The following is a 26226-nucleotide window of genomic DNA, read 5'->3' as shown; positions in this document are numbered from 1 at the left end:
AACAACTGTACGTATCAGATGGCTTGCTGAGTGATACACTGCAAAGCCAGCACAAGAAATTTTGATTTCCATTTAGATTTATTTGTTACATTTGACTGCAGAATGCCATGCTTAATTATGAAGACACCACAGAAACAACCATACAAGGGTGAGTGGGAAACAACAAATCAATGAGAAAAGTAGCTAAAATAGTAAAAGCACTGTTATATATGCCATTGTCACCAGATGGCATTAAAACCAATTGACCACAAATAAAACGTAAAATTATTCATGTAAAAAAATATATTAACAAGTGATGCAAAGTAATAAAACAACAATGAATCTACTAAAACATAAATGAACACAGTCATGTGTCACTTCTGCAAATGTACGAAGATGCACTAAAGCTAAACAGCTGATGCAACATGCACATTCAGAATACCAGAAACAATAGCAATTGATGCAAATATATAGCAAAAGGAATACTAATACCAATACATGCAATAAATTACCAAACATGATAGAAAAATTGGGTAGACATTTTTAATAAATCTTATATAATAGTATTAAAAATGTTACTTTATTTGTAATAGAAAAGAAAGATCAATAAAAATAAAATAAAATGCTTGCTTGCTGATAAATATAAACAAAAGTAAAGTTGAAAGGAGACAGATTAATGAACCGGCAAATCATTAAGTGGCAAGTAGCATGCATTGGTTTTTTAATTTTTTGACAATTAGAGAAAAGGAAGGCCTGAGCGTAAAAGTGTATTATTAAATATGCATTGTATAGAAGAATGTTTTGAATGCTTTTATGGAATTTATTACCTGACAGTGTCAAGATGAAGTTCAGGGAAAATCCACCTGAACGACAATATGGAACGATGTGTGTTACAGTTACTTTTTTTTTAACTAAGCCAAGGCCTAAACACTTTAACAAGAGTTACTTTTGAGTGGCCCCCAACCAGAACATCAAAATTGGCCTTTCATTAGGTATACTCCCTCCTTGCCACAATTCAGTAATACAATTATGACAAAAACTTCAGTCTCCATGCCGCTGTTAAGTAGGCCAAATAATCAGCTTTTGATAATCTTTGCTTTCTGCAAGACTGTGATGGAATTAATTTATTATTATTATTATTATTATTATTTCTTTACTTTCTCAGACGTTAAGTCTGGTTAAAAATAGAAAGTGACGCTGACCTTGATCAAACGTCACTTCCTTTTAACTGTACGGTATATGTTATATTGCATTTAGGAACTTTCGGGCAATTGAACATGTATCAATAATTACGGATTTCTGTAGTTGTATATATAAGTTTGGATGTAGCTGTATTGCATTTATGTACTGGTGGATATTGTGTGGTATGACTCCTGTAGTTGATAGTATAATTGGTATAATGCCAACTTTATCCTGATGCCATATGTCCTTGACTTCCTCAGCCAGTTGGATGTATTTTTCAATTTTTTCTCCTGTTTTCTTTTGTATATTTGTTGTATTGGGTATGGATATTTTGATTAGTTGTGTTAATTTCTTCTTTTTATTGGTTAGTATGATGTCAGGTTTGTTATGTGGTGGTGTTTTATCTGCTATAATGGTTCTGTTCCAGTATAATTTGTATTCATCATTCTCCAGTACATTTTGTGGTGCATACTTGTATGTGGGAACATGTTGTTTTATTAGTTTATATTGTATGGCAAGTTGTTGGTGAATTATTTTTGCTACACTGTCATGTCTTCTGGGGTGTTCTGTATTTGCTAATATTGTACATCCGCTTGTGATGTGATCTACTGTTTCTATTTGTTGTTTGCAAAGTCTGCATTTATCTGTTGTGGTATTGGGATCTTTAATAATATGCTTGCTGTAATATCTGGTGTTTATTGTTTGATCCTGTATTGCAATCATGAATCCTTCTGTCTCACTGTATATATTGCCTTTTCTTAGCCATGTGTTGGATGCGTCTTGATCGATGTGTGGCTGTGTTAGATGATACGGGTGCTTGCCATGTAGCGTTTTCTTTTTCCAATTTACTTTCTTCATATCTGTTGATGTTATGTGATCTAAAGACTTGTAGAAGTGGTTATGAAGTTGCAGTGGTGTAGCCGATGTATTTATATGAGTGATTGCTTTGTGTATTTTGCTAGTTTCTGCTCGTTCTAGAAAGAATTTTCTTAAATTGTCTACCTGTCCATAATGTAGGTTTTTTTATGTAGATGAATCCCCTTCCTCCTTCCTTTCTGCTTAATGTGAATCTTTCTGTTGCTGAATGTATGTGACGTATTCTATATTTGTGGCATTGTGATCGTGTAAGTGTATTGAGTGCTTCTAGGTCTGTGTTACTCCATTTCACTACTCCAAATGAGTAGGTCAATATTGGTATAGCATAAGTACTTATAGCTTTTGTCTTGTTTCTTGCTGTTAATTCTGTTTTCAGTACTTTTGTTAGTCTTTGTCTATATTTTTCTTTTAGTTCTTCTTTAATATTTGTTTTGTAATTATCTATTCCTATTTTTTGTCTGTATCCTAGATATTTATAGGCATATGTGGGTATGTTCCAGTAATATTGTATCCATAATATGTATTATTTATCATGTTGGATAGTGGGTTCAGAGCAAGACAGAACCAGAAAGTACTTAATGATTCTCCTTGGTATATTCCAAGCTTAATCTGTATTAGCTGTGATGTGATATTATTTGAATTTGTTTGGATATTATTATTATTATTATTATTATTATTATTATTATTATATTACTATTATTTGAAGGAAGAAGTCACAGCCATCCAATATGAGTGAGCCAATGACAAATTCTGCTACCAGTTTTTTCATATGTGTACCAAGTGAGCCATGTTGATTTACAGCCTAGTCACACTAGCTGTGGAAAATTAACCGCCTATCATCAGACTAGACAGATATTTTCCATACAGTCTCTAATATGGTGAGGAAGAGAAAAAAAAAAGGACGCTGCAACTTAACATGGAACTGAACATCCGTCTCTTTAGATAGAAAGCCTACAGTTATCACTAGCAAAAGTTTCCTCCTGAGAGTCTACGCAGTGCACCTATAGCTAATAAAGGTGTATCTTATATGCAGAAAAGCTTTTGTGTAATATTTCAAGTAATTCCTCTTCTGTCTGTTCTCAATGTAACCCAGAAAAATGTTGTGTTGCATTTGTTTGGTTGATTAGGGGCTAAGGGACTAAACAGCAAGGTCATCAGTCCCTCAATCCAAAGGTGGTTAGTCTGGATGTCTGCGAAGTACATGTTCTGATGATGAAGGTATGTAGGAGCAGAAAGACCGAGCTGTGGAAAGCAATGCTTATGCTACAGTTGAGAGAGAATTTATGGAGGAGCATAAAGATTGGACAAGTACATTGGTCAGAGCAGACGAGGATTCTCCCTGGGATCATCCAATGGTGAGAGAAGCCCCACAACACATCCAACCCACGTCAGCCCAATGGAGGGCGAAGACAACTGCAAAGCAAAGAAAGTCCTCAAGTCAGCATATTCAAAACCATACAAGACAGAAGGCTACAAATGTAATAGACATCAGATGGACCATCAGTAATGAAAACAGCAGGGGAGAAATTGGTAAGGCAGCAGGAGGGAACCCCAGGGCTCTGCTCCAGAGTAGTTAAGGCATTAAAGAGCACCCACTATTCAGCAGAGTGCTACCTCTAAATCAGAAAATAGGGGGTGGCAGGAAAGGAAACAAACAACATCTACAAGCAATTAAAACATAATAAGAGTGGGATAAACGAGTGAGTTGGTCAAGGGCATAGGGGCAAGGGTCCCTCAGACCCAACAGGCAGCAGTAGATGGCTTGCCCCTGCCCTAAGGTAGCTTAAATCCTTGTATCTGAAAACAAAAATCACTTTCATAGAGAAAATGTACAATCAGTTCAACAGCCTGTGAACAATCCGCCAACATTTGAGGCAAAGATTTCGGAAGGCCATGCTTAGCACGGAGGGCCAGAAGGAAGGGGCCATTCCAACAGGATTTGAGCTACTGTCTGTAAGGCCCCAAAACTACAATTGGGAGAGGGGGGGGGGGGTGCTCGTTATATAAAATAAAACTTTGTGTTAGCCTGATATGACCAACATGGAGGAGATGATGGATTCCTTTTGGGAGGAATGGAATGAAGAGTGCCATGCAGCAGCAGTCTCCACAATAGTGCAGAGTTTATTATAGAGGGCAGTACCCAACCGGATGACATTCCATCTCCAAGTGAAACACGATGTTATTTGCACCCACAAATCTGCACCTTGGATCAGCAAAGCGAATGGGGGGGGGGGGGGGCAGTAATCACTCCTCTAAACAAACAGTCAGCCAGTTTATTTCCTGAGATACCCACATGACTTGAGACCCATAGCAAGACGAACGAGCAGTCAGCATGACTAAGTTGAGAGAGAAGGTCATGAATAGCAGACACCACAAGGTGACAAAACTAACATCGGTGAATGGCCTGAAGACTGCTCTTTGAGTCACCGCATACCCAGGTGTGGTCAGGGGAGGTCAGTTTAATGAAGTGGAGGGCTCTGTTAATGAGTATAAGCTCCACTGTAAAAACACGACATGTTCCTGACCACCAGGGAATGTAGAAGTGTATCCCATCTTGAAGATGATCTTAGAGCTGTCAGTGTAAAATCTGGTAGCACCCTGAAGCTCCTGAAGAACTGAGTGTAAAAGATGCTGAAAGGTCACAGGTGCAACTGAGGTTTTAGGACCTTGGAATAGATCAGTCCTAATTCGTGGCTTGGACACCAACGAAGGGTCGTGGGAAAATGGGGTCGGGGGGGGGGGGGGGGGGGAGAGGAGGGAAGGAGGAGTGCACAAGAAAATGTGGGGAGTACATTCCAGGGAGGAGAGGGGGAGAGTCTGGCAGAGGGCTGTGAGGTGCATTCAAACTGATAATCCCACCTGAGGGCAGGTAGTAGCAGATCAATGCCCCACATATGCAAAAAGGATGAGATACATTAGATGGCTAGGAAATTGCTGAATGGCAAATGCATACGAGACTGAAAAGGTACGAGACCCCTTCGACCCCTTCAACAAGAAGGTGGTCTATGGGATTAGTCCACACAGGCCAGCAGCCAGATGAACTACACGATGACAGATTGGGTCTCACAACTTCAAAGCTGAATGCACCACAGAGAGCCATAATCCTGGCAACCGTAGTCCAGTGAGGATGGAACCAGGGCCCAGTAAATATGAAGAAGAGCAGCACGATCCACACCCCAAGACCAAGAGGTGTGAGCAAGGAAGCAGAGAGCATTAAGCTTCCACATGCAACTATACTTTAATTGACGAATATGGAGCAGCCATGTCAGGTTTTTATCAAAAAGGATGCCCAAGAAAGAGGACTGTCCAACAACTTCCAAGCACTGGGTCCCCAAACAGAGTTCTGCATCTCGATGGGCCATGGCATGATGAAAAAAATGCAGGACTCATGTTTTTGCAGGAGATAATTGGAAATCATAGAAAAAGGTCCACACAGAAGCCAGTCAGGTGGTGCCTTTGAGTTGATGTTCAGTCAAGATTACTGAGTGGGAGATCTACCAAATACAAAAGTCCTTGGTATACAGCGCAGGGGTGCCCAACAGCCCAACACAGGTGACTAGCTCATTGATGACAACGAGGAATAGTGTGACACTTAGGACTGAGAACTATGGGACACCATTCTCTTGGGTCTGTGGAGAACTCGGTGAAGTACAAACTCGAACGCAAAATAATCAGTGGGATGAAAACTGTCAAACAAAAACTGATAGGAAGCCTCAAAAGCCCCAATCACAGGAGGTAAGTAAAATGTGACTGCACCAAGCAGTATTGTATGCCTTATGTATGTTAAAAGAGACTGCAATGAGGTGTTGGCATTTAGAAAAAGTCTGTCATGCTGCTATTTCCAGCCAGACCAGATGGTTGGTTGTGGCTCGTCCATCCTGCAAGCTGTCGAAAGACGTTGGGTTTTTGCCTAACTTACTGATTGGGATGACAACACTATCTCACAACTGCAATGGGAAGACACCTTCGAGTGAAACACGGTTGAAGACACTCAATATATGTAGCCCTTCAGTAATATTCAGATATTGGATCATCTGATTATGAACTGAATCATAGCCTAGGGCCATATCATGAAACGAGGCAAGAGCCTAAAGCAGCTACCAGTCAGTGAAAGGTTCATTACACATTCCAGTTTGGCTTGGCAGGGAAGAGTGGTAAAACATATGGGGTCATCTTCAGTTTGTTATTTCTGCAGTCGAAAGGTAGGCTGATCAAAAGAGGATATCGATGCTGTCGCACAGTGAGTCACAAGGTGTTCAGCAACAACTGAATCATTGATAGAAGGACCACCTGGATGGACAAGGCCTGGAAGACTGAGCTTGGCCCAAAACTGGGATCAAGAAGCATATGTTCCCAAATTTGAGGCATAATGCTCCTGGTATTCCTTCTACTGTGTTTAATCAAGTAGCAAGCCTTAGCATGAAGTTGCTTAAAAGTGATAAGGCTGGCCTGTGAAGGATGCAGCTTGAAACAATGCAGGGCTCTTCAGCAATCCTTAATAGTTATTGTGATGTCTTTGGTCCACCTTGGCACTGGCCAGCAGTGGAGGGGACCTGTAGAAAAGGGAGCAGAAGTTCCAGTGGCATGGATGATAACATCTCAGATGTTTTACACAACCTCGTCAACGCAGTCTGACGGGGAGGGGGGTGGGGAAGAGGAGGTGTAACACAGAGGCATACACAACTGACAACTGACTCTGCGAAGCACACAATGTGATTGTCAGACCATCTGGTATTGACAAGGAAACAATAGAACCAATGTAAAGTGGTCACTGTCACAAAGATTGTCATGTAACGACCAGTGCAGTAAAGCCAAGAGACTGGGAGAAAGGATTGTTTGAGCAATAGCTTAAAAGGCGCCATATAAGGTACCAAAGTGGGTAAGAATACCATCACTGAAGAGACACAGACCATGGTCAGTGAGGAACTGGTCAAGTACAGGGAACACACCAAATGAAAAATCTTCAAGAACCAGGGAAGAACATTCTGTTATCACCATAAGTGGATTAAACAGTGACAAGACAACACAGATACACACAGTGTGCATCAGACAGTCCATTTGGGTAGAAGTCTTAGGTATAATTGTTCTGACTGTGCACTTGTCACGCAGTACTCAAGTCTTAGGAAAGCAAGATGATCCAATGAACACATTTTGACAACATTGCACGTAGGTGGATCACTGGCAGGTTACAAGCTGACCAGAGTTACCTTCTGCTGGGCTCAGAGTTGACTGTCAAAGAGTACTGGAAAGAAGAAACATTTAGCAGCAGTAGGGGCAGTGTCAACCATGGGCTACAACACAGTGCTAGGATTATAATATTACCTTACCTGTTCAAATACTTTCAAATTTCACAGTCCTTCTACTTGGTATAGACCTCATGGCAGCCTCTGGGTCACAGATTTCCAGTGAAACTTTGGCTTCAAGGGGTTGTTTTGTATTCTAGTTCTCGAGTCGCCAGGGAAACGGCAGCTGACCCGGTTCTCGGGATAGTAGTTCGCCTCATTCAGCAGGGGCGGTCATCCCGCCCTCCAGGTCGGGCCTCGGACCCTCTTCGTTATTATTTTATTCTACGAGACCGCCTCTCAGTCTTGGAAGGAGTTCTCCTTCTGGCTACCGATGATACAGCTCCTCGCGTGGTTGTTCTTGCAAGTTTACGAAGGGAGGTCCTCACATGCGGGGCACTGGGGTGTTTCCCGTACTAAAACCTTGGCTCGCAGACATGTGTACTGGCCCGGTATTGACAGAGAAATTGAGCACTTGGTGGCCGCCTGTTCCCAGTGTGCGAGCCAACAGGCATCTCCCAGGGCAGCGTTCTCTTCATGGCCGCCGGCAACCCAAGCATGGGAACGTGTTCACATCGATTTTGCGGTCCCGTTTCTCAATCGCTTTTGGCTCACTGTCATTGATGCTTATTCCCGATTCCCATATATGGTTCGCTGCTCCTCAACCACTTCAGAAGTTGCAATCCAGGCACTAGCAAAAATCTTTTCTGTGGAAGGTCTGCCAATCACCCTGGTCTCGGACAATGGACTGCAGTTTATTTCACAGGCCTTCCAGGATTTTTGTAGGCACTTCGGTATTCGGCACGTTTGCTCTCCCCCCTTCCATCCACAATCGAATGGGGAAGCCGAGCGCATGGTGCGCACATTTAAGACACAGATGAAAAAGTATGTGCACGAATTTCCTGCGGAGGAAGCATTGACGTTTTTCCTGACGGCATACCGGACCACACCAATGGGAGAACGCAGCCCCGCAGAGCTCCTCCATGGGTGCCAACCTAGGACTCTGCTGCACCTCCTCTGGCCTGGTCCTCGCCAGTCTTCGCAAAACGGAGTACCTGGCTTTCCACTGGGTATGTCGGTCTGGGCCCGTGGGTTTGGTCGCAATCCACGTTGGATACCGGCAGTGGTCCTGCGCCGAAATGGCCGCCGGCTCTATACCTTGCAGCCGGGGGACCAGGTGGTACGTCGTCACCAAAATCAGCTACGTCCACGTTTGGGCACCCACCCTCCGACCTCTCAGACACCGGCTTCCCCATTGCCGGCACCCGTGTTGGTTTCTCAGGGGACGTTACCGCCTCTCCCCGCTGTGACTCTGCCGCACTGCGATGGTTCTCAGCCTTGGCAGCCTCCAGTAGCTCCAGCACCGGCATTGCCATCATTCGAGATGCCCCAGCAAGAGCCGGCCCCCCTCGCAGGCCCGGTTTCTCAGGAGGCTGGTTCACCTGTGGTCGTCCCTTCCCCATCATCCCCGGCACTGGGTCTTGCCCCTCCCAAGGTGGAACAGGATCCGGAGTTCGACAGCTTGTCGCCCGTTCTGTCTCAGGCTCCGGTGGTGGGACGACGGGGGCCTCTTCGTGTGGGTCACTTCCAGCCGTATTCGAAAGTTCCGGCTCGAGGGTTGGCAGATCCCCTCGACTCCGGCCTTCCAATGGATGTGGAGGTCATCGGTCCTGCCCAACGCTCCACCTTCCGACGCAGTGGATCACAGTGGCTTCACCCCCTGAAGGAGGAGGAGTGCAGTAGCCACCAGAAAGATAGTCCTGTCCACCAGACGGCACGCGAGAATTCGGACGCGACCTCTGCCGGCGTAACAACAACAACAACAACAACAACAACAACTCGGGCAGCATGGGCCGTGCCCAGTCAGTTAACATCGGGCATGCCTAGGACACAGTCCCGGTCTATGCTAAGTGAAGTGCTACGTAAACGTGAACAGTGTTACTACACTAAGTGATACTCCAGAAGCAGTCACCTCACAAAAAACTACTACTTGGCTGCGAAAATATTTTACCTTGCTACTGTGTGCAGACCCAGGGACAATTGGGTAGTTTTATGTTTGTGGACGTATTTCATTTTATCCCAACGTGTAATTCTCACCATCTGTTCATCTGACACACATTTGTGGGATTAGATGTGTTTCCTAGGGGAACTATGACTGCTGTGGTCTACAGAGATGATATCCTGCAATGATACATACGCATTTCCCTGAAGGATGATAATTCCGAAACAAACAGGCCTCATTTAATTGATGATTTTCTGCAACATGAGATCATCACATATATCTAGAGTAGCCAGCACAATGCCCAGGCTTAAATCTGATTAAGAATGGGTGGGGCACTTTACACTGAAGGATTGTGGCCCAAACACCACTCTCACGGTCCCTTAAGGACTTCCAGAATACACTTGTTCTGCAATGGAAGGCGTTACCACAAATCAAACAGTACGATAAAGTATAGTGAACTGCTGCACATCCTATACACCCGACACTGACAATCTGTACGCTGCCAGTGAAAGGACAACACGTACATCAAATGCCACCCATAGTTCACAGCCACATTACTGTTATACCTTTTATCCTTTTCACACATGACAATACTGATATGCCACCCTTTAGAGAATATGCCTGCACCTTATCTCATGTTGTTTCACTGACCTCTAAGATTCCCTAACTTATAGACACAAGTTTAATAGGAAAGGTTCAAAGGCAACATAATTCTATTAAGATGAAATGATGACTTTGAGGTGTGTTTCTTAGAAATGAAAAAGTTTAACAAAATCATTTAAGCTCAATCTGTTATGTTTTAGTATGAGTCTCTGCAATAGCTAATACTGTTGAAATTTTGCAGACTTCCACAGTCTCAAAAATGCACTCTCCTGGTCCTAAATCAAAATTTCATAGCTAAGCTACCTACATGTGAGTGAGTCACAGAACACAGAAGACCAACATATACAGGCAGGTAAATTTGGAACTGGGCCATAAATTGACTGCAGTGTAGAAGACACATTATTCTTCATAAACATGTACATAACAAAACTGTTTGTGTAAGTATGACATTAGTATTTTGGATTTAATATAGGATATGATTTAGATTCGATTTATGATTTCATCACTGACCTGTGTATTTTTCCTCATCCTCATCCTCCTCCTCCTCATCAACATCACCACCACCACCATCATCATCTGATAAAATCTCTCGCTTAATTTCTGGTGAACCAACATCAATTATACTGGAGATATCACTCTCACAGTCACTTTCATACACTAAAAACAAAAACAAAACATTTACGAATTTTGGGGGAAAAACACACTGTTATAACTAATTACGTATCTTAAAAGTGGTAGAGGACAGCTGTGTATGAGGCAGCCTCTTCTCATTTGCAGAAGCCAGTATGGAATGTCAGCTTCATTTATTAATGTTACTACGCCTCAGTTATATACTTTACTGTTTTAATTAATGCAGAAAATAATTACTCTTTTATAAGAACAGTGGTACCAATAAAATGTTCAGAAACTGTTGGTAGTTAAACTTCAAATTCTAATGTGGGAAAGTACCACATTCAATTACCCTCTTCACATGGGATGTTTACATTTTGTTTTAACACTCTGCTTCCATTAATTAAACATCAAAGATTTTTTTAAAAAAAGTCATAATATACACCGACAATCTTGAAGTACAATTAATGAATTTTCAAATTAATGAATTTTCAGTTTCAAGAAGCAGCTCATTATATTAAAGATTTTTTAAAGAAATGTTGATCCATTACTGCACTAACAATGAGCATCTACTACATAATGTTCACTTGAAATATTCCATTTTGATAGCAATACTGCACGACAGTAAAACTTCTATCTATTTTATCTTAATGGGAATGTCAACTATATGTAAGTTCTGCAGTGCACAACTGAAATCTGCATTGTGAGTCAGAGATCTGAACCCCATATTAGCTTTATATGAATCCAGTGTCTTAGTCATTCACGAAACCACTAACACTTAAATCGATATTGTCATCAATTTAAAATTTTTTGTATATGGACCCTCCTGCAAACACCATAGTTCGGGTAGCTGTTTTACTGCCAATAGGCTCCGTTACATATTGTAACATGTTTGCCAACAAGTGTAACTTCTTTGCACACTACTTTTAACTGTGTACAGATAGTGTTTGCTACGGAATTTTATTATTGCATGTGTCTCCAGTTAAGATTGTTGGATGAACCATGATGAAATGAATTGTTTAGATGCTTTCACTTGTTCTACAGTTCTTCGGTCTTGTTCTTTGGCTTTATCATAATGAAACAGGGAAGAAAGATTAAGGTTTAACATCATCACAAACTGAGCACAAGCCAAGACTGGACAGAATGTATGATACGTCCTTTCCCATGGTACCATCATGGATTTGACTTTAAGTTACTTTGGGAAACCAGAGATAACCTGGTGGGAATTTGAAAACCACTCTCAAATGACAGTTCAATGAACTGATTTTAATTCCACGTATATGTAAAAGGATGGTTACATATGTAAAATCTTCAATATTCAAGTCAATTTAGATGGGGCACTAACTAGCCTGGATAAGAGCTGGCAAGACAAGTCGGTGTAGTCTAATCTGAGAAACAGTAAATTAGCAAAACCATATGAAACACTAATCATAATGATCAGCTTGGACACTGAATTCAACTTCTTGTGAGTATAAGTCCACAGCCTTAACGACAGTGCCACCTTGCTCAGTACACATGTGTTAAGTTGCCATCAAGTCCAATAGTGAGCAACATATACTGGTTGTTACTGTCATGGTGAAGAGCAATAGGACAATACTCAATGCATATACAAGGGTTGCCCAGAAAGTAATGCATTGCATTTTTTTCCTCAGCCGACAACAATGCTACAAATGCGAAACATTATGTATTTATTATTTGAAGTCTCTTGAGGAGCGCGCACAGTTTCTGTCCCTTCTGGCAGATAGCGTAGCTGCAGGACAGCTTCAAAAATGGCGTCTGTAGGTCATGTACATTACAAGCAATGTGCCATCATTGAATGTCTCACTGCAGAGAAGTAAACCATGGGGAATATTCACAAACACCTTGTGCAAAGTCTATGGAGCATCTGCTGTCGACAGAAGTACAGTTAGTCACTGGGCACGCAGGGTGAGGTTATCAGAAGGTGGTTTGGTGGAGCTCCATGATTTGCAGCAGTCGGGGAGACCACGCATGGCGGTCACACCCGACATGTTGCAGTGAGCTGATACTGTCATTCGTGAGGACAGATGCATTACGACTCAGCGGTTGGTGCTGCATCTGTCAATCTGCAAGGGAAGAGTGGATGCAATTATCTGCACTCCTGGATATTCAAAAGTGCTTGCAAGGTGGGACCTACAGTGTCAAACGGTGGATCACAAACTGCACAGAAAAAACATTTTTTTTGATTTGTTGCAAGGTTTTGAGGCTGAGGGTGAGGCCTTCTTGTTCTGGACTGTGACAGGCGATGAAACCTGGGTTCATCATTTTGAGCCCGAAACAAAACGACACTCAATGGAATGGCACCATTCTCACTCCCACAGAACAAAAAATTCAAAGCAACTGCTGCCGCCAGTAAGGTCACGATCACTGTGTTCTCAGACTGTGAATGTGTGATTCTCATTGAGGTGATGCCAAGAGGTGGTACCATTAATGCAGAAGCGTATGTCAACACATTAACAAAACTCAAGACACGCTTCCGGCAACTTCACCGCCACAGCAACCTAGGAGATGTTTTGCTGCAACATGATAACACTTGGCCCCACACAAGTCTGAGGATTGCTGAACACATCGCAAAACAGGGTTGGACAGTGTTATCCTATCCACCCTACAGCCCTGACCTAGCCCCCTTGGACTTCCACCTGGTTGGACCATTAAAGGCTGCCATTTGTGGAAGACATTTTGAAGATGATGAGAAGGTGATTCACACAGGGAAGCACTGGCTCCGCCACCAGGAAAAGGATTGGTACCGACAGGGCATACACATCTTGTTTAGCATTGGAGGATGCCGGGATGGAGATTACATGGGAGAATAGGGTGTGTAGATAAAACACCACTATTTCGTGTAATTCTCATTATGTTCAATTGTTAAAGAAAAAAAAAATGAAGTGCATTACTTTCTGGGTAGCCCTCGTATAAGTTAGAATGGCTTTGTCTGTCTCAGTGGCTAGAAAGAATAATTCATGTACAGTCTGTTGGTTAATTTTACTGATAGAAGCTAGTTCTATTTCAAGGCACTTATCCTCTGGCAGATGCACAATTTTCCTGTCATGATAGTGTGGTAACAAAATGCAGGTAACATAATAATACAACACAGTTGGATACTGGCAGTTGACATCCTCTACAAATCAACTGGAGTATTTGCAACAGTATTCAGTAGAATATCATATATTTCGTTTGGCTTTGAATTAGGAGGAGCGCAAACTAGATTTTTTGAAAAGTCCTGAAACACCAACACAGTCCAACAAGAACATGTCCAGATGGTTAACTAGAACACATCTATATACCTCACTTGTTGCAGTGCTTTCAAAGCCGTAAGAAGCTCTGCCCCAAATACTGTGAATTAATTCAGTATATGAATCTGGAGCACAACTTGGAAACAACCACAGACCTAAGATTGCCTTGACTGATGATTGATGACTGTAGTAAATTGCAACCAATGTCTTGTGAATAAACAGGATTTTCTTTTTTTTCAATTTTTACATCTCTCACATATAGACTTAACAAAAGCTTGTATATTATAAAGATTCACTGTTTGTGGGGAATTCCTGTATGAACATTTTTAAGATCAACAGTCATGGGCAGAAAGGCAAGTGATTGTTGCAATGGCAAAAAACATGTCATTCCATGAGGAATTCCTGTCAGATTAACAACAAGCACATCTATGCTCTGCATAAAGCATCATTGTGTGTTTCCATCTGTGAACTCAAGTGTAGTGACTTCAAAATTCTAAAATATAGCTTTTATGAAATTTTAGTACACAGACTCCTGCCATGACCAAGCCCCCTCTCTCCACTGTCATCTAAGTTCTTTCATTCCAAGCACTTTATGACCTAAAACACTGAGGGCACTTTTTAGTAAATCCCTCCTTATTACAGCTCAGTGTGATATCCCACAGATGCTGCTGTTACTTTGAGTATTTACAATAATATGATGACCAGTATTAATGATGTACGGGGAGGATATGTAAGAGATGTACTGACCTATAAAAGTATTAGCTAACCAACTTTTGGGTTACTTCAATGGTGTGCATTCTAGATTCAAGCTACATGCCTATGTTAATCAACATCTACAAGCTATAACTTGTTGCATATATACTGAAAAACATAATCAAATGCAACTTAATTCTTATTTATTATTAATTACTGTAGATCACACTTATGAAAATGTTGCAAATACTCACAAAATATCAAACTACTTCCAGAGAGAAAAGGTGTGTGTGTGTGTGTGTGTGTGTGTGTGTGTGTGTGTGTGTGTGTGTGTGTGTGTGTGTGTGTGGGGAGGGGGAGTCCAATCAGATTACTGGCAAGCTAAAGAATTACTTAAATTACAGAGTAATTAACCATAATCACCACAGATCACCCCACATTGCACAAATACCCTTTAGAGAGGTGGAGCAGTGGTTAAGACACTGGACTCATATTCAAGGGGAGTGCACTCAGAATCAACTTGTGGACATAACCGGTTTAAGGTTCTTTGTGGTTTCACTACAATGCCTACCTTTGGAATTATATTAGGATGGTTCATTCAACACCACCACTGTTGATTTTCCCTGCTCTTGTCCAACTAAGCTTATATACACTTTATATTGGTACTGATGTTTGACAACAGAACTTCCTTCAGACTCGGTCTGTTTTGCTGAAGGCTATTTAAGATCGAAATCCTCTCTTCTTTACATATATTTACAGAAGGGCAACAAATCTGCGTGTATTACTTGCAACTGAAAACTCCGCACAACAATAGGCGAGCGTCATAAAAGAAAACAAATTTCCACAACGCAACATTTTTCCTTTACTTTGTTTGAAATAGCTTGATTTGAACTGAAAGGTGTTGATTAAGAAGAGGAAAAACCGGAATAAATATCAGACCCCCCAAATGAGCACTTACTGATTATTTAATTCATTCATTTCTAGGATATTATTAGGGCAATTTCTTACAGTGATTTGAGAAAAATAACTTCCCTGTATGAGTCTTCCAACTATAAAATAGTACATACCAATATATATTTTACTTCGGCCTATAAGACTTATTTCAGTCACAATTTCCACCATTGCTTCTGGAAGTTTCTACAATAAGTAATACTAACGTCTTTAAAAACGAAAGTTGCAAAGATTGTTATTTGAGAATGTGTAAAATAAAGATATTCCAAACATTTTCTTAGGCTAACTGCACGCAATAATTAATACTCTGACTGCATTTTGTCATCCTTCTAGCATCTAAAACAGCATAAATCGGCCACGAACATGCCGTAGCAGTAAAAAAAAAAAGGTCTTATTTTTAAATTGGTTATTGTTCTTCATTAACACCTCCAAAATCAACTTCCTAATGCATCCCCATTTATTCAGCACTTTCAGACATTCTGCTTAATATTGTTTCTTTAATTTATTCAGTTTAAGGCATATTGGAAAAACCTATATTTATTTAAGTTTTTTCTCCTTTCAGCCACCATACGATGACATTTGCAAGCGTTATCTTCTTGTACAAAGGTTTATACATAACACCACTTTTGTCAATATAGCTGTTTTGGCACGTTACGTACAACGTAAGGTGGTAATTGTTTTTACACTTATTTACAGTTACTCTCGTGTAGACCAAATTTTTTCATAATAATTAAGTAACTGAGATTAGCGGGTGCTTAGAATTCTTTTAGAGCATACAATCATTTCTTCATGGGAAATGATTTTATTTTATTTTAAATGAGTCTCCAGTAAGTACTCTAATGTATTCTGTCTTACGGATTATAGTGTTACTTTTAATTTTTTTCTCTGCCTGTAATAACTGTCCTCATTCTTCGTAGTTCACAACATTCAGATATTTCACTCTGCTTGCGTGGAAAAAAGGTACAAGCACATATAAATAAAGGAAGAATACAGTGAGAGGTTTCTTTTGGATAAGAGCCTCTTTAGAAATCACCCTGTACCCAGACAAAATATCAGCCTGGTTTCTCTCTCTCTCTCTCGCAGCAACAATGTTCTGAAAACTGACAACTGGGAAGAGAGATTGTGTTTTTTGCAAATAGTATTTTCTTATTCGTTACAAAGGTAGCGAGAGGTAGTTGTGTTATTCGCAAACTGTATTTTCAAAATAGTTATTAGTTTGTAATTACTTGTTGCTTCGAAAGTCCGATCCCCTGCCTGCAGACATCGTGAACTTCGTACAGGGGCCATAACGCAACCCGCACAGCGAATCCGTTGCGCAGGAACCATAATTGGGCAAGTGATGTTCCACGTCAATCCTCCGAATAAATTGTGAAGACGCCCTTCATTCCCTCAGTGGTTGAATTTTAGAAATTTCTAGCTCATTGGGTGCCCATGTTTCATACGACATGTTTCCTCATATTTCATGTCTCTAGGAGTTATGGTTTAGACTAGGCGTTGATGCGTCACTCTATCAGCTTGTTCTTACAGACACCGATAAACTAAAACATTATGCCCACTGGCAGCCGCGACGTTGGATGCCGCACGCTGGCTTTGTGGGCACATGTCGCGGTGACTAAAGTATGTTAGCGGAGGAGAGACAGACGGGGTCAGTCTAGCAAAGATGATGATGATGATGTTGTTGTTGTTGTTGTTGTTGTTGTTGTTGTTGTCTTCAGTCCAGAGACTGATTTGATGCAGCTCTCCATGCTACTCTATCCTGTGCAAGCTTCTTCATCTCCCTGTACCTACTGCAACCTACATCCTGCTGAATCTGCTTAGTGTATTCATCTCTTGGTCTCCCTCTACGATTTTTACCCTCCACGCTGCCCTCCAATGCTAAATTGGTGATCCCTTGATGTCTCAGACTATGCGGTTCCAACTGATCCATTCTGGTCAAGTTGTGCCACAAATTTCTCTTCTCGCCAATTCTGTTCAATATCTCCTCATTAGTTATGTGATCTACCCATCTAATCTTCAGCATTCTTCTCTAGCACCACATTTCGAAAGTTTCTATTCTCTTCTTGTCTAAACTATTTATAGTCCATGTTTCACTTCCATACATGGCTACACTCCATACAAATACTTTCAGAAACGACTTCCTGATACTTAAATCTATACTCGATGTTAACCAATTTCTCTTCTTCAGAAACGCTTTCCTTGCCATTGTCAGTCTACATTTTATATTTTCTCTACTTCGACCATCATCAGTTATTTTGCTCCCCAAATACCAAAACTCCTTTACTACTTTAAGTGTCTCATTTCCTAATCTAACTCCCGCAGCATCACCCGATTTAATTCGACTACATTCCCTTATCCTCGTTTTGCTTTTGTTGATGTTCATCTTATATCCTTCTTTCAAGACATTGTCCATTCAGTTCAACTGCTCTTCCAGGTCCTTTGCTGTCTCTGATTGCTCTGTCATCGGCAAACCTCAAAAGTTTTTATTTATTCTCCATGGATTTTAATTCCTACTCCGAATTTCTCTCTCGTTTCCTTTACTGCTTGCTTAATACACAGATTGAACAACATCGGGGAGAGGCTACAACCCTGTTTCACTCCCTTCCCAACCACTACTACCCTTTCATATCCCTCGACTCTTATAAATGCCATCTGGTTTCTGTACAAATTGTAAATAGCCTTTCGCTCCCTGTATTTTACCCCTGCCACCTTTAAAATTTGAAAGAGAGTATTCCAGTCAACATTGTCAAAAGGTTTCTCCAAGTCTACAAATGCTAGAAACGTAGGTTTGCCTTTCCTTAACCTATTTTCTAAGATAAGTCGTAGGGTCAGTATTGCCTCACGTGTTCCAACATTTCTACTGAATCCAAACTGATCTTCCCCGAGGTCGGCTTCTACCTGTTTTTTCCATTCGTCTGTAAAGAATTATTGTTAGTATTTTGCAGTCGTCGCTTATTAAACTGATAGTTCAGTAATTTTCACATCTGTCAACATCTGCTTTCTTGGGGATTGGAAGTATATTCTTCTTGAAGTCTGAGTGTATTTCGCCTGTCTCATACATCTTGCTCACCAGATGGTAGAGTTTTGTCAGAACTGGCTCTCCCAAGGCCGTCAGTAGTTCTAATGGAATGTTGTCTACTCCCGGGGCCTTGTTTAGACTCAAGTCTTTCAGTGCTCTATCAAACTCTTCACGCAGTATGGTACCTCCCATTTCATCTTAACTTACATCCTCTTCCATTTCCATAATATTGTCCTCAAGTACATCGTCCTTGTATAGACCCTCTATATACTCCTTCCACCTTTCTGCTTTTCCTTCTTTGCTTAGAACTGGGTTTCCATCTGAGCTCTTGATATTCATGCAAGTGGTTCTCTTTTCTCCAAAGGTCTCTTTGATTTTCCTGTAGGCAGTATCTATCTTATCCCTAGTGATATGCGCCTCTACATCCTTACATTTGTCCTCTAGCCATCCCTGCTTAGCCATTTTGCACTTCCTGTCGATCTCATTTTTGAGACGTTCGTATTCCTTTTTGCCTGCTTCATTTATTGCATTTTTATATTTTCTGCTTTCATCGATTAAATTCAGTATCTCTTCTATTACCCAAGGATTTCTATTAGCCCTCGTCTTTTTACCTACTTGATCCTCTGCTACCTTCACTATTTCATCTCTCAAAGCTATCCATTGTTCTTCTACTGCATTTCTTTCCCTCATTCTTGTCAATCGTTCCCTAATGCTCTCCCTGAAGCTCTCTACAACCTCTGGTTCTTTCAGTTTATCCAGGTCCCATCTCCTTAAATTCACACCTTTTTGCTGTTTCTTCAGTTTTAACCTACAGCTCATAACGAATTGATTGTGTTCTGCCCCTGAAATGTCTTACAGTTTAAAACCTGGTTCCTCAATCTCTGTCTTAGCATTATATAATCTGAGACCTTAAAGTATCTCCAGGCTTCTTCCATGTATGCAACCTTCTTTTATGAACCAAGAGTTAGCTACGATTAAGTTACGCTCTGTGCAAAATTCTACCAGGCAGCTTCCTCTTTCATTCCTTACTCCCAATCCATATTCACCTACTACGTTTCCTTCTCTTCCTTTTCCTACTATCGAGTCACCCATGAGTATTAAATTTTCGTCTCCCTTCACCATCTCAATAATTTCTTTTATCTCATCATACACTTCATCAATCTTTTCGTTATCTGCGGAGCTAGTTGGCAAATAAACTTTTACTATTGTGGTAGGCGTGGGCTTCGCATCTATCTTGGCCATAATAATGCGTTCACTATGCTACTTGTAGTAGCTTACCCGAATTCCTATTTTCCTATTCATTATTAAACCTACTCCTGCATTACCCCTATTTGATTTTTTATTTATAACCCTGTATTCACCTGACCAGAAGTCTTGTTCCTCATGCCACCGAACTTCACTAATTCCCTGTATAACTTTAACTTATTCATTTCCCTTTTTAAATTTTCTAACCTACTTGCCCGATTAAGGGATCTGACATTCCACGCTCCGATCGGTAGAATGCCAGAGAATGGCTGTTTTCTTTCTCCTGATAACAACGTCCTCCTGAGTAGTCCCCGCCCGGAGATCCGAATGGGAGACTATTTTACTTCCGACTATTTTACTTCCGGAATATTTTACCCAAGAGGACGCCATCATCATTTAGTCATACAGTAAAGCTGCATGCCCTCGGGAAAAATTACGGCTGTAGTTTCCCCTTGCTTTCACCCGTTCGCAGTACCAGCACAGCAAGGCCGTTCTGTTTAGTGTTATAAGGCCAGATCAGTCAATCATCCAGACCGCTGCCCCTGCAACTACTGAAAAGGCTGCTGCCCTCTTCAGGAACCAAGAGCCTCTCAACAGATACCCCTCCGTTGTGGTTGCACCTACGGTACGGCTATCTGTATCGCTGAGGCACGCAAGCCTCTCCACCACCGACAAGGTCCATGGTTCATGGGCTGCGAATGGGGAAATCAAGTGAGATAAGCGACTTTGACAATGGGCAGATTATTATTACGCAGAGCTTGTGAATGAGTGTCTCGAAAAGGGCGAAGCTAGTCGACTGTTCACGTGCTACTGTCTTAGCATCTACGGAAAGAGGTAGGAGGACAGTGGAACTGCCGCTAGGCGCCCTAAATAGTTGGACGTTGACGACTCTTCACAGCACATGGGGTTCGGAGCCTTGTCTCCTTTTTAAAGTAGGATAGAGGGTGATCTGTAGCATCTCTGCCCAAAGAGCACAATGTTGGTGCACGCATAAGCGTTTCGGTGCTCGCATAAGTGTTTCGGAGCACACCGTACATTGTTGAACATGGAGCTCTGCAGCAGACTACCCCTACGTATGCACATGTTGCGCCAACGACATCGTCAATTACGATTTCAGAGGTCGCGGGACCATAGCGATTCGACCGTCGATCAATGGAACGTGTGGGCTCTTGGGGCGAATCATATTTTTGCTACACTAGGTCGCTGGTCGCATCCGCAAACGTCGTCAGCGAGGTGAAAGACGGTTCGAAAGTGCAGCGCGCCAAGGACCCAGGCTGGTGGAAACAGTATTATGCTATGGGAGACACTCTCCTGCTTGCATGGGACCTGTGGTAGTAATCGAAGACACAGTGACAGCTGCGAACCACCTGCATCCCTTCATGCTCGATGCCTCCCCGACGGCAACGTCATCTCTCATAACTGTCTGTGTCTCGTAGCCAGAACCGTGCTACAGTGGTTGAGGAGCATTATAGTGAATTCACGTTGTTGTTTCGGCGACCAAATTCCCCTGATGTATCCTATGCAACCCATCTGGATCGCTATGGGGAGGCATCACCGCGTACGCAATTCAGCAGCCCGTTATTTACGCTAATCACATGACCTGTGCGTAGACATCTTATGCCACATACCTCCACAAACCTACAAGCCATCTGTCTGATCCCTGACATGTAGAATCAGTGATTTATTTCGTTCCAAAGACGGACAAACAAGCTATTGAGCAGGTGGTCATAATATTTTGGCTCATCAGTGTATATATGAGTAAGAAGAAACACACTCGTGTGCAGAATTAAAGAATGAAGAATTCTAGTTTCCTCACTCAATGTTCCCACAGACTTTTCGCAGGATTCACTTCCTGCATATTCTACACGATTGTTCACTGGATAAATTATTTGTCGTTGATGGGGGGGGGGGGGGCAAAGTATTCTAAACTATGTATGTATTCAAAATTGAAATCGACGAGAGTCTCTAAAGGATGTTAATCTCACTTCTTGTGATATGCATGTACGAGGGGCGCTCAATAAGTAATGCAACTGTTTTTTTCTGAAAGCAGGTTGCTTTTATTCAGGATTCCGATATACCATATCATTCCTAAATCTTTTGGCTACAAAATCCTATTTTTAAACATAATCTCCGTTCAACGGGACAGCCTTACGGCACCTTACTGGGAGGGCCTGTATGCCCGCATGGTACCATTCTACTGTTCGACGTCGGAGGCCGCATCGGTAACCTCCCCATCATCCACCTGCTGCTTCCCGTGCAGTGCATCCTTCCTTAGGCCATACAGATGGAAGTCCTAATGTGTGAGATCCGGCTGTAGGCTGGATGAGGAAGTTTTGGAAGCTCCTCTTGGGTACGGAGACTTGTGTGAGGCCTTGCACTGTCATGGAGAAGGGGAAGTTCATTTGCATCTTTCTGGCGACGAACATGCTGAAGCAGTTTCTTCAATTTCCTTGTGATAGCATAATACACTTCTGAGTTGCTCGTTGCACCATGAGAGAGTACATCAAACAGAATAACCCCTTCAGAGTCCCAGAAGACGGTCGAAATGATTTTACCGCTGAGGATGCTGCTTTGAACTTTTTCTTTGGAGGAGAGGTGGTGTGGCACCACTACATGGATTGCCATTCAGTTCTCGGTTCGAAGTGAGGAACCCAGGTTTCATCGCATGTGACGATGTTGGACAAAACAGTGTCACGATCAGTCTCATAACGCGCAAGCAATTCCGCACAGATGACCCTTCGTTATTCTTTATGGTCTTCTGTTAGGCGGCGAGGAATCCAGTGGGCAAACACCTTTGAGTACCCAAACTGGTGGACGAGCGTGTCAGCACTATCAAGCGAAGCGAGGTGTTTGTGATCCGTCGATCACCTCGAATGAGAATGTCTGCACGTTCCAACATTGCAGGAGTCACAGCTGCGTGCGGCCGGCCGGCGAGCGGGAGATCAGACAGGTTTGCGGGATGTTGCGATGATGACAGGCGCCTCGGTCAACGAGCCATCGTGCTTTTGTTCGCTGCCAGGTCTCCGCAGACATTCTAAAAGCGCCTATGAATATCTGCGGCGCTCTGGTTTTCCGCCAAAAGAAATTCAATGACAGTGCTCTGCTTGGAACGCATGTCCGTTACAGACGCCATTTTGACGGCTACGTATAGCGCAGCCACCTATCGGAACTTCGTGAAACTGTACAGGCTGAAGCTGGAAAATTCCACGATGTCTCACAACAAATTCCGCATTTTTTAACCGAAACTGGTCGAGAAAAAAATGTGTTCCATTACTTATTGAACGCCCCTCGTATTTTATAACCACATGTCCTCCTGATAGTGCTATTTCTCCCAGTTCCGTCAACGTTACCACTAATGAAGCTGCTCTTCTGCTGCTGACAATAGCAATAACAGCGTACACACACAAATATTTTAACCTCAAATTTTTTCAGAAAATTATGTTTATCACGTAGATAAAATCAAAGTTATTCACTTTTGCAACTGAACGTTTATTTTGTTTTTAAGCAAAATGTTTCACCTTTTCGTATTAGGCATCATCAGTGATCTATAAAATAAAATTATTAAATAAACGTTTTTAGCAGCACATTTAAATTATCTCACAATTTACCACATACTTTTACGTTTCCTACTCAAAAAGTATACGGTAAGGCATAACATAATGACCACTGTCCACTGTGAGACTGAATACCATCTGAAGGCGCTGTGAAAGGAGTGGCATGGTAAGGAATGTATGCAAGCATAGCAGAGACGAACGAGGAATAATTCTAGAGGAAATATGGTCGCAGATGGGGGAATTCACTGACATAAAATGTGGTATCACGTATCAATACCACCCCAAAGCGCATCAAGGTTGGTAACAGAATGGAAAATTTCCGTCAAAAGCCAACAGCGGTCGCGCAGGATTTAGCGGGCCCAGTGGTGCGCGTCTGCTGAGCCACACCTCCAAATTCTGTGCTTGAAGTGCACTCTGTGCCGCCGCAATTTAGGACCGCCGGCGGCAGCTGCTCGGCCCATTTGCGCTCGGAACCACATCGCCGCAGGATGCTACGCAGACGTTGCCCAGTCGCGGCACTGACACTATCGATCGTGCTTCAGTATAGCGAGCTTCTTCCTAGTTGACATTGTGATAGCTAGATTCTGTTTCTTGCTGCATTCTTTGTACTGAGTCTTTTTACGCTTGGAGAAACGTAAGTTAAGTAAATCTTCTCTTTGTTGGGTTAAAGTTGTTCACTAATCATTTCTGCTCCTGTTCACCTTCCCTATGTCGACAGCTGCCGTACCACTCCATTCTGTAGCCCACCTCTCTCTTACCGCGATGTACGACGCCGTACTCAACATAGAAGACTTTGACAAAGGGTAGACTGTTACGACCCAGCGTTTGGGAACGAGCATCTCGCAAATGATGGTCAGCTGTTTGCGAGGTGCTGTCGTAATTACCTATGGAAAGTGGTTACCGGACGTTAAACCCACGAGTAGGGTAAAAGATGTTGGACATCCACTCATCACAGAATATGGAGGTTGGAAGTTGCCTGCTCTGTAAAGCAGGACAGGCAGCAGTCCTTGGCAGACCTGACTGCGGAGTACAGTGCTGTTGCGGGCGCAAGTGTCTCCGAGCACACCGTTCAGTGCACACAGTTGAACACTGGGGTCTGCAGCAGACGACCTCTGTGTGTTCCCACGTTGATCGAACGACATCTGTTAATTACGACTGCAGTGGGTACGGCATCACCAAGATCAGATCCAGGCGAACGATTGTTCGAAACTTGCACCGTGCCACGGACGGAGGATGGTGGAGGCAGTATTATGCTATAGGCGACATTCACCTGGTCGACCATTGAACCTGAGATGATAATCGGAGGCACCATCACACCTGTGGACTGTGTGAATATTACTGAGTACACTCTATATCCCTTCATGCCTGAAGTTTTTCCTGATGGCAATGGCATCTTTCAGCAGGATAATTGCCCTGTCACACTGATCTGTGCCTGACGAAACACACCTGGGATGCTGTCGGTCGCCAGTTCTGCGCCGACAAACCACCCGCTCGCAATTTACAGGAATTCTGTGACCCGTGCTTAGACATGTGGTGCCAGATATCTCTGGACTTGTCGAATCCGTGCCACACGCAATTGCTGCTGTATTGCGTTCCAAAGGCGCAACAACACCCTACTAAGCAGGTGGTTATAATGTTTTGGCTCATGAATGTATAGAGGGGACGGATGCTCCGAAAACACTTGTGTCTGCAGTAGCATGCTACTCCGTTGTCACATCTGTCACAGGCCGTCGTCTGTCCCGCTTTGTAGAGCGGACGAGCCTCCGGCCTCCACATACTGTGATGATGCGTGCGCATCCCATACCTTGTCACCTACCCGTGGTCTCAACGTCCTGCATTCACTTTCCACACATGCTCACGACAGTAGCACGCGAACAGTCGACCAAATTCTCGTTCCCGTGCGCTGGGTCATAATAGTCTGTCCTTCGCCAAAGTATTTTGTGTCAGTGGGTACACACATGTGCGCTAGAATTATTCATCATAATTCGTTTCTGCTATGCTTATATACTTTCAGTACCACATCATTTGCCCACAACGCCTTCACATGGTATTCAATCCCGCGGAGGGTAGTGGTCATAATGGTTATGTTCATAACATACTTTTGGAGTAGGAAGTACAATTAAAGGGAGTAGATGTCGAGGAAATTGAAGAGATGATACCGCGAAAAAAATTTGGCAGAGCTTTGAAAGCATTACATCGAAAAAAGGCCCATGAAATCAACGACATTTCCTCAGCATTACTAATTTCCTTAGGTGAGGCATCAATGACAGCTATTCTACCTGGTATGCAAGATATATGAGACAGGCGAAATACCCTTACACTTCAAATAATGTGATAATTCTAATTCCGAAATAAGCAGGTACAGAGGGGTGTGATCATTATCGAACCATCAGTTTAACAGGTCACGATTGCAAAATACTGACACGAATTATTTACAAAATAACTAGAAAGCCGGTAGAGACCAAATATAGGGGAAATCACGTTTAGGTTCCAGAAAAATGTAGGAAGGCACGAGGCAATATTGACCCTACGACTTACAATATGGGTTAAAGAAAAGGCAAACCTTATTTTATAGCATTTGTAAATTTACATAAAGCTTTTGACAATTTTTTCTTTGAAATTCTTAAGACAGCAGGGACATAATATAGGGAGCGAACGATTATCTACGACCTGTATAGAAACCAGACTGCCGCTGTTCAAATGGTTCAAATGGCTCTGAGCACTATGGGACTTAACATCTGTGGTCATCAGTCCCCTAGAACTTAGAACTACTTAAACCTAACTAACCTAAGGGCATCACACACATCCATGCCCGAGGCAGGATTCGAACCTGCGACCGTAGCTGTCACGCGGTTCCAGACTGAAGCGCTTAGAACCGCACGGCCACACCGGCCGGCGACTGCCGCTGTAAACGTCGAAGTACAAGTTAGGGAAGCAGTAGTTCAGTAGGAAGTCGGGCAAGGTTGCAGCCAAGTCCCGATGT

The 26226-nt window shown here is 42.5% G+C and overlaps 1 protein-coding gene across 4 annotated transcripts in view; it reads right to left on the bottom strand.

Moving 5' to 3' along the window:
- The window catches only part of LOC124722488 (serine-rich adhesin for platelets-like), a 365160-nt gene that overhangs the window by 225033 nt on the left and 113901 nt on the right, over positions 1-26226 (bottom strand). For all 4 annotated transcript variants that reach the window (XR_007006449.1, XR_007006450.1, XM_047247643.1 and 1 more), the window contains exon 3: positions 10435-10581. Coding sequence is in view for 2 of the 4 variants with exons in the window: in XM_047247643.1 (XP_047103599.1) it covers positions 10435-10581 (147 nt within the window). In the remaining 2 variants the exon portion in view is untranslated. The remainder of the gene's footprint in view (positions 1-10434; positions 10582-26226) is intronic.

Source organism: Schistocerca piceifrons, chromosome X (assembly GCF_021461385.2).
Source record: "Schistocerca piceifrons isolate TAMUIC-IGC-003096 chromosome X, iqSchPice1.1, whole genome shotgun sequence".
NCBI lineage: Eukaryota > Metazoa > Arthropoda > Insecta > Orthoptera > Acrididae > Schistocerca > Schistocerca piceifrons.
This window is presented reverse-complemented; position numbering and strand designations above follow the sequence as displayed.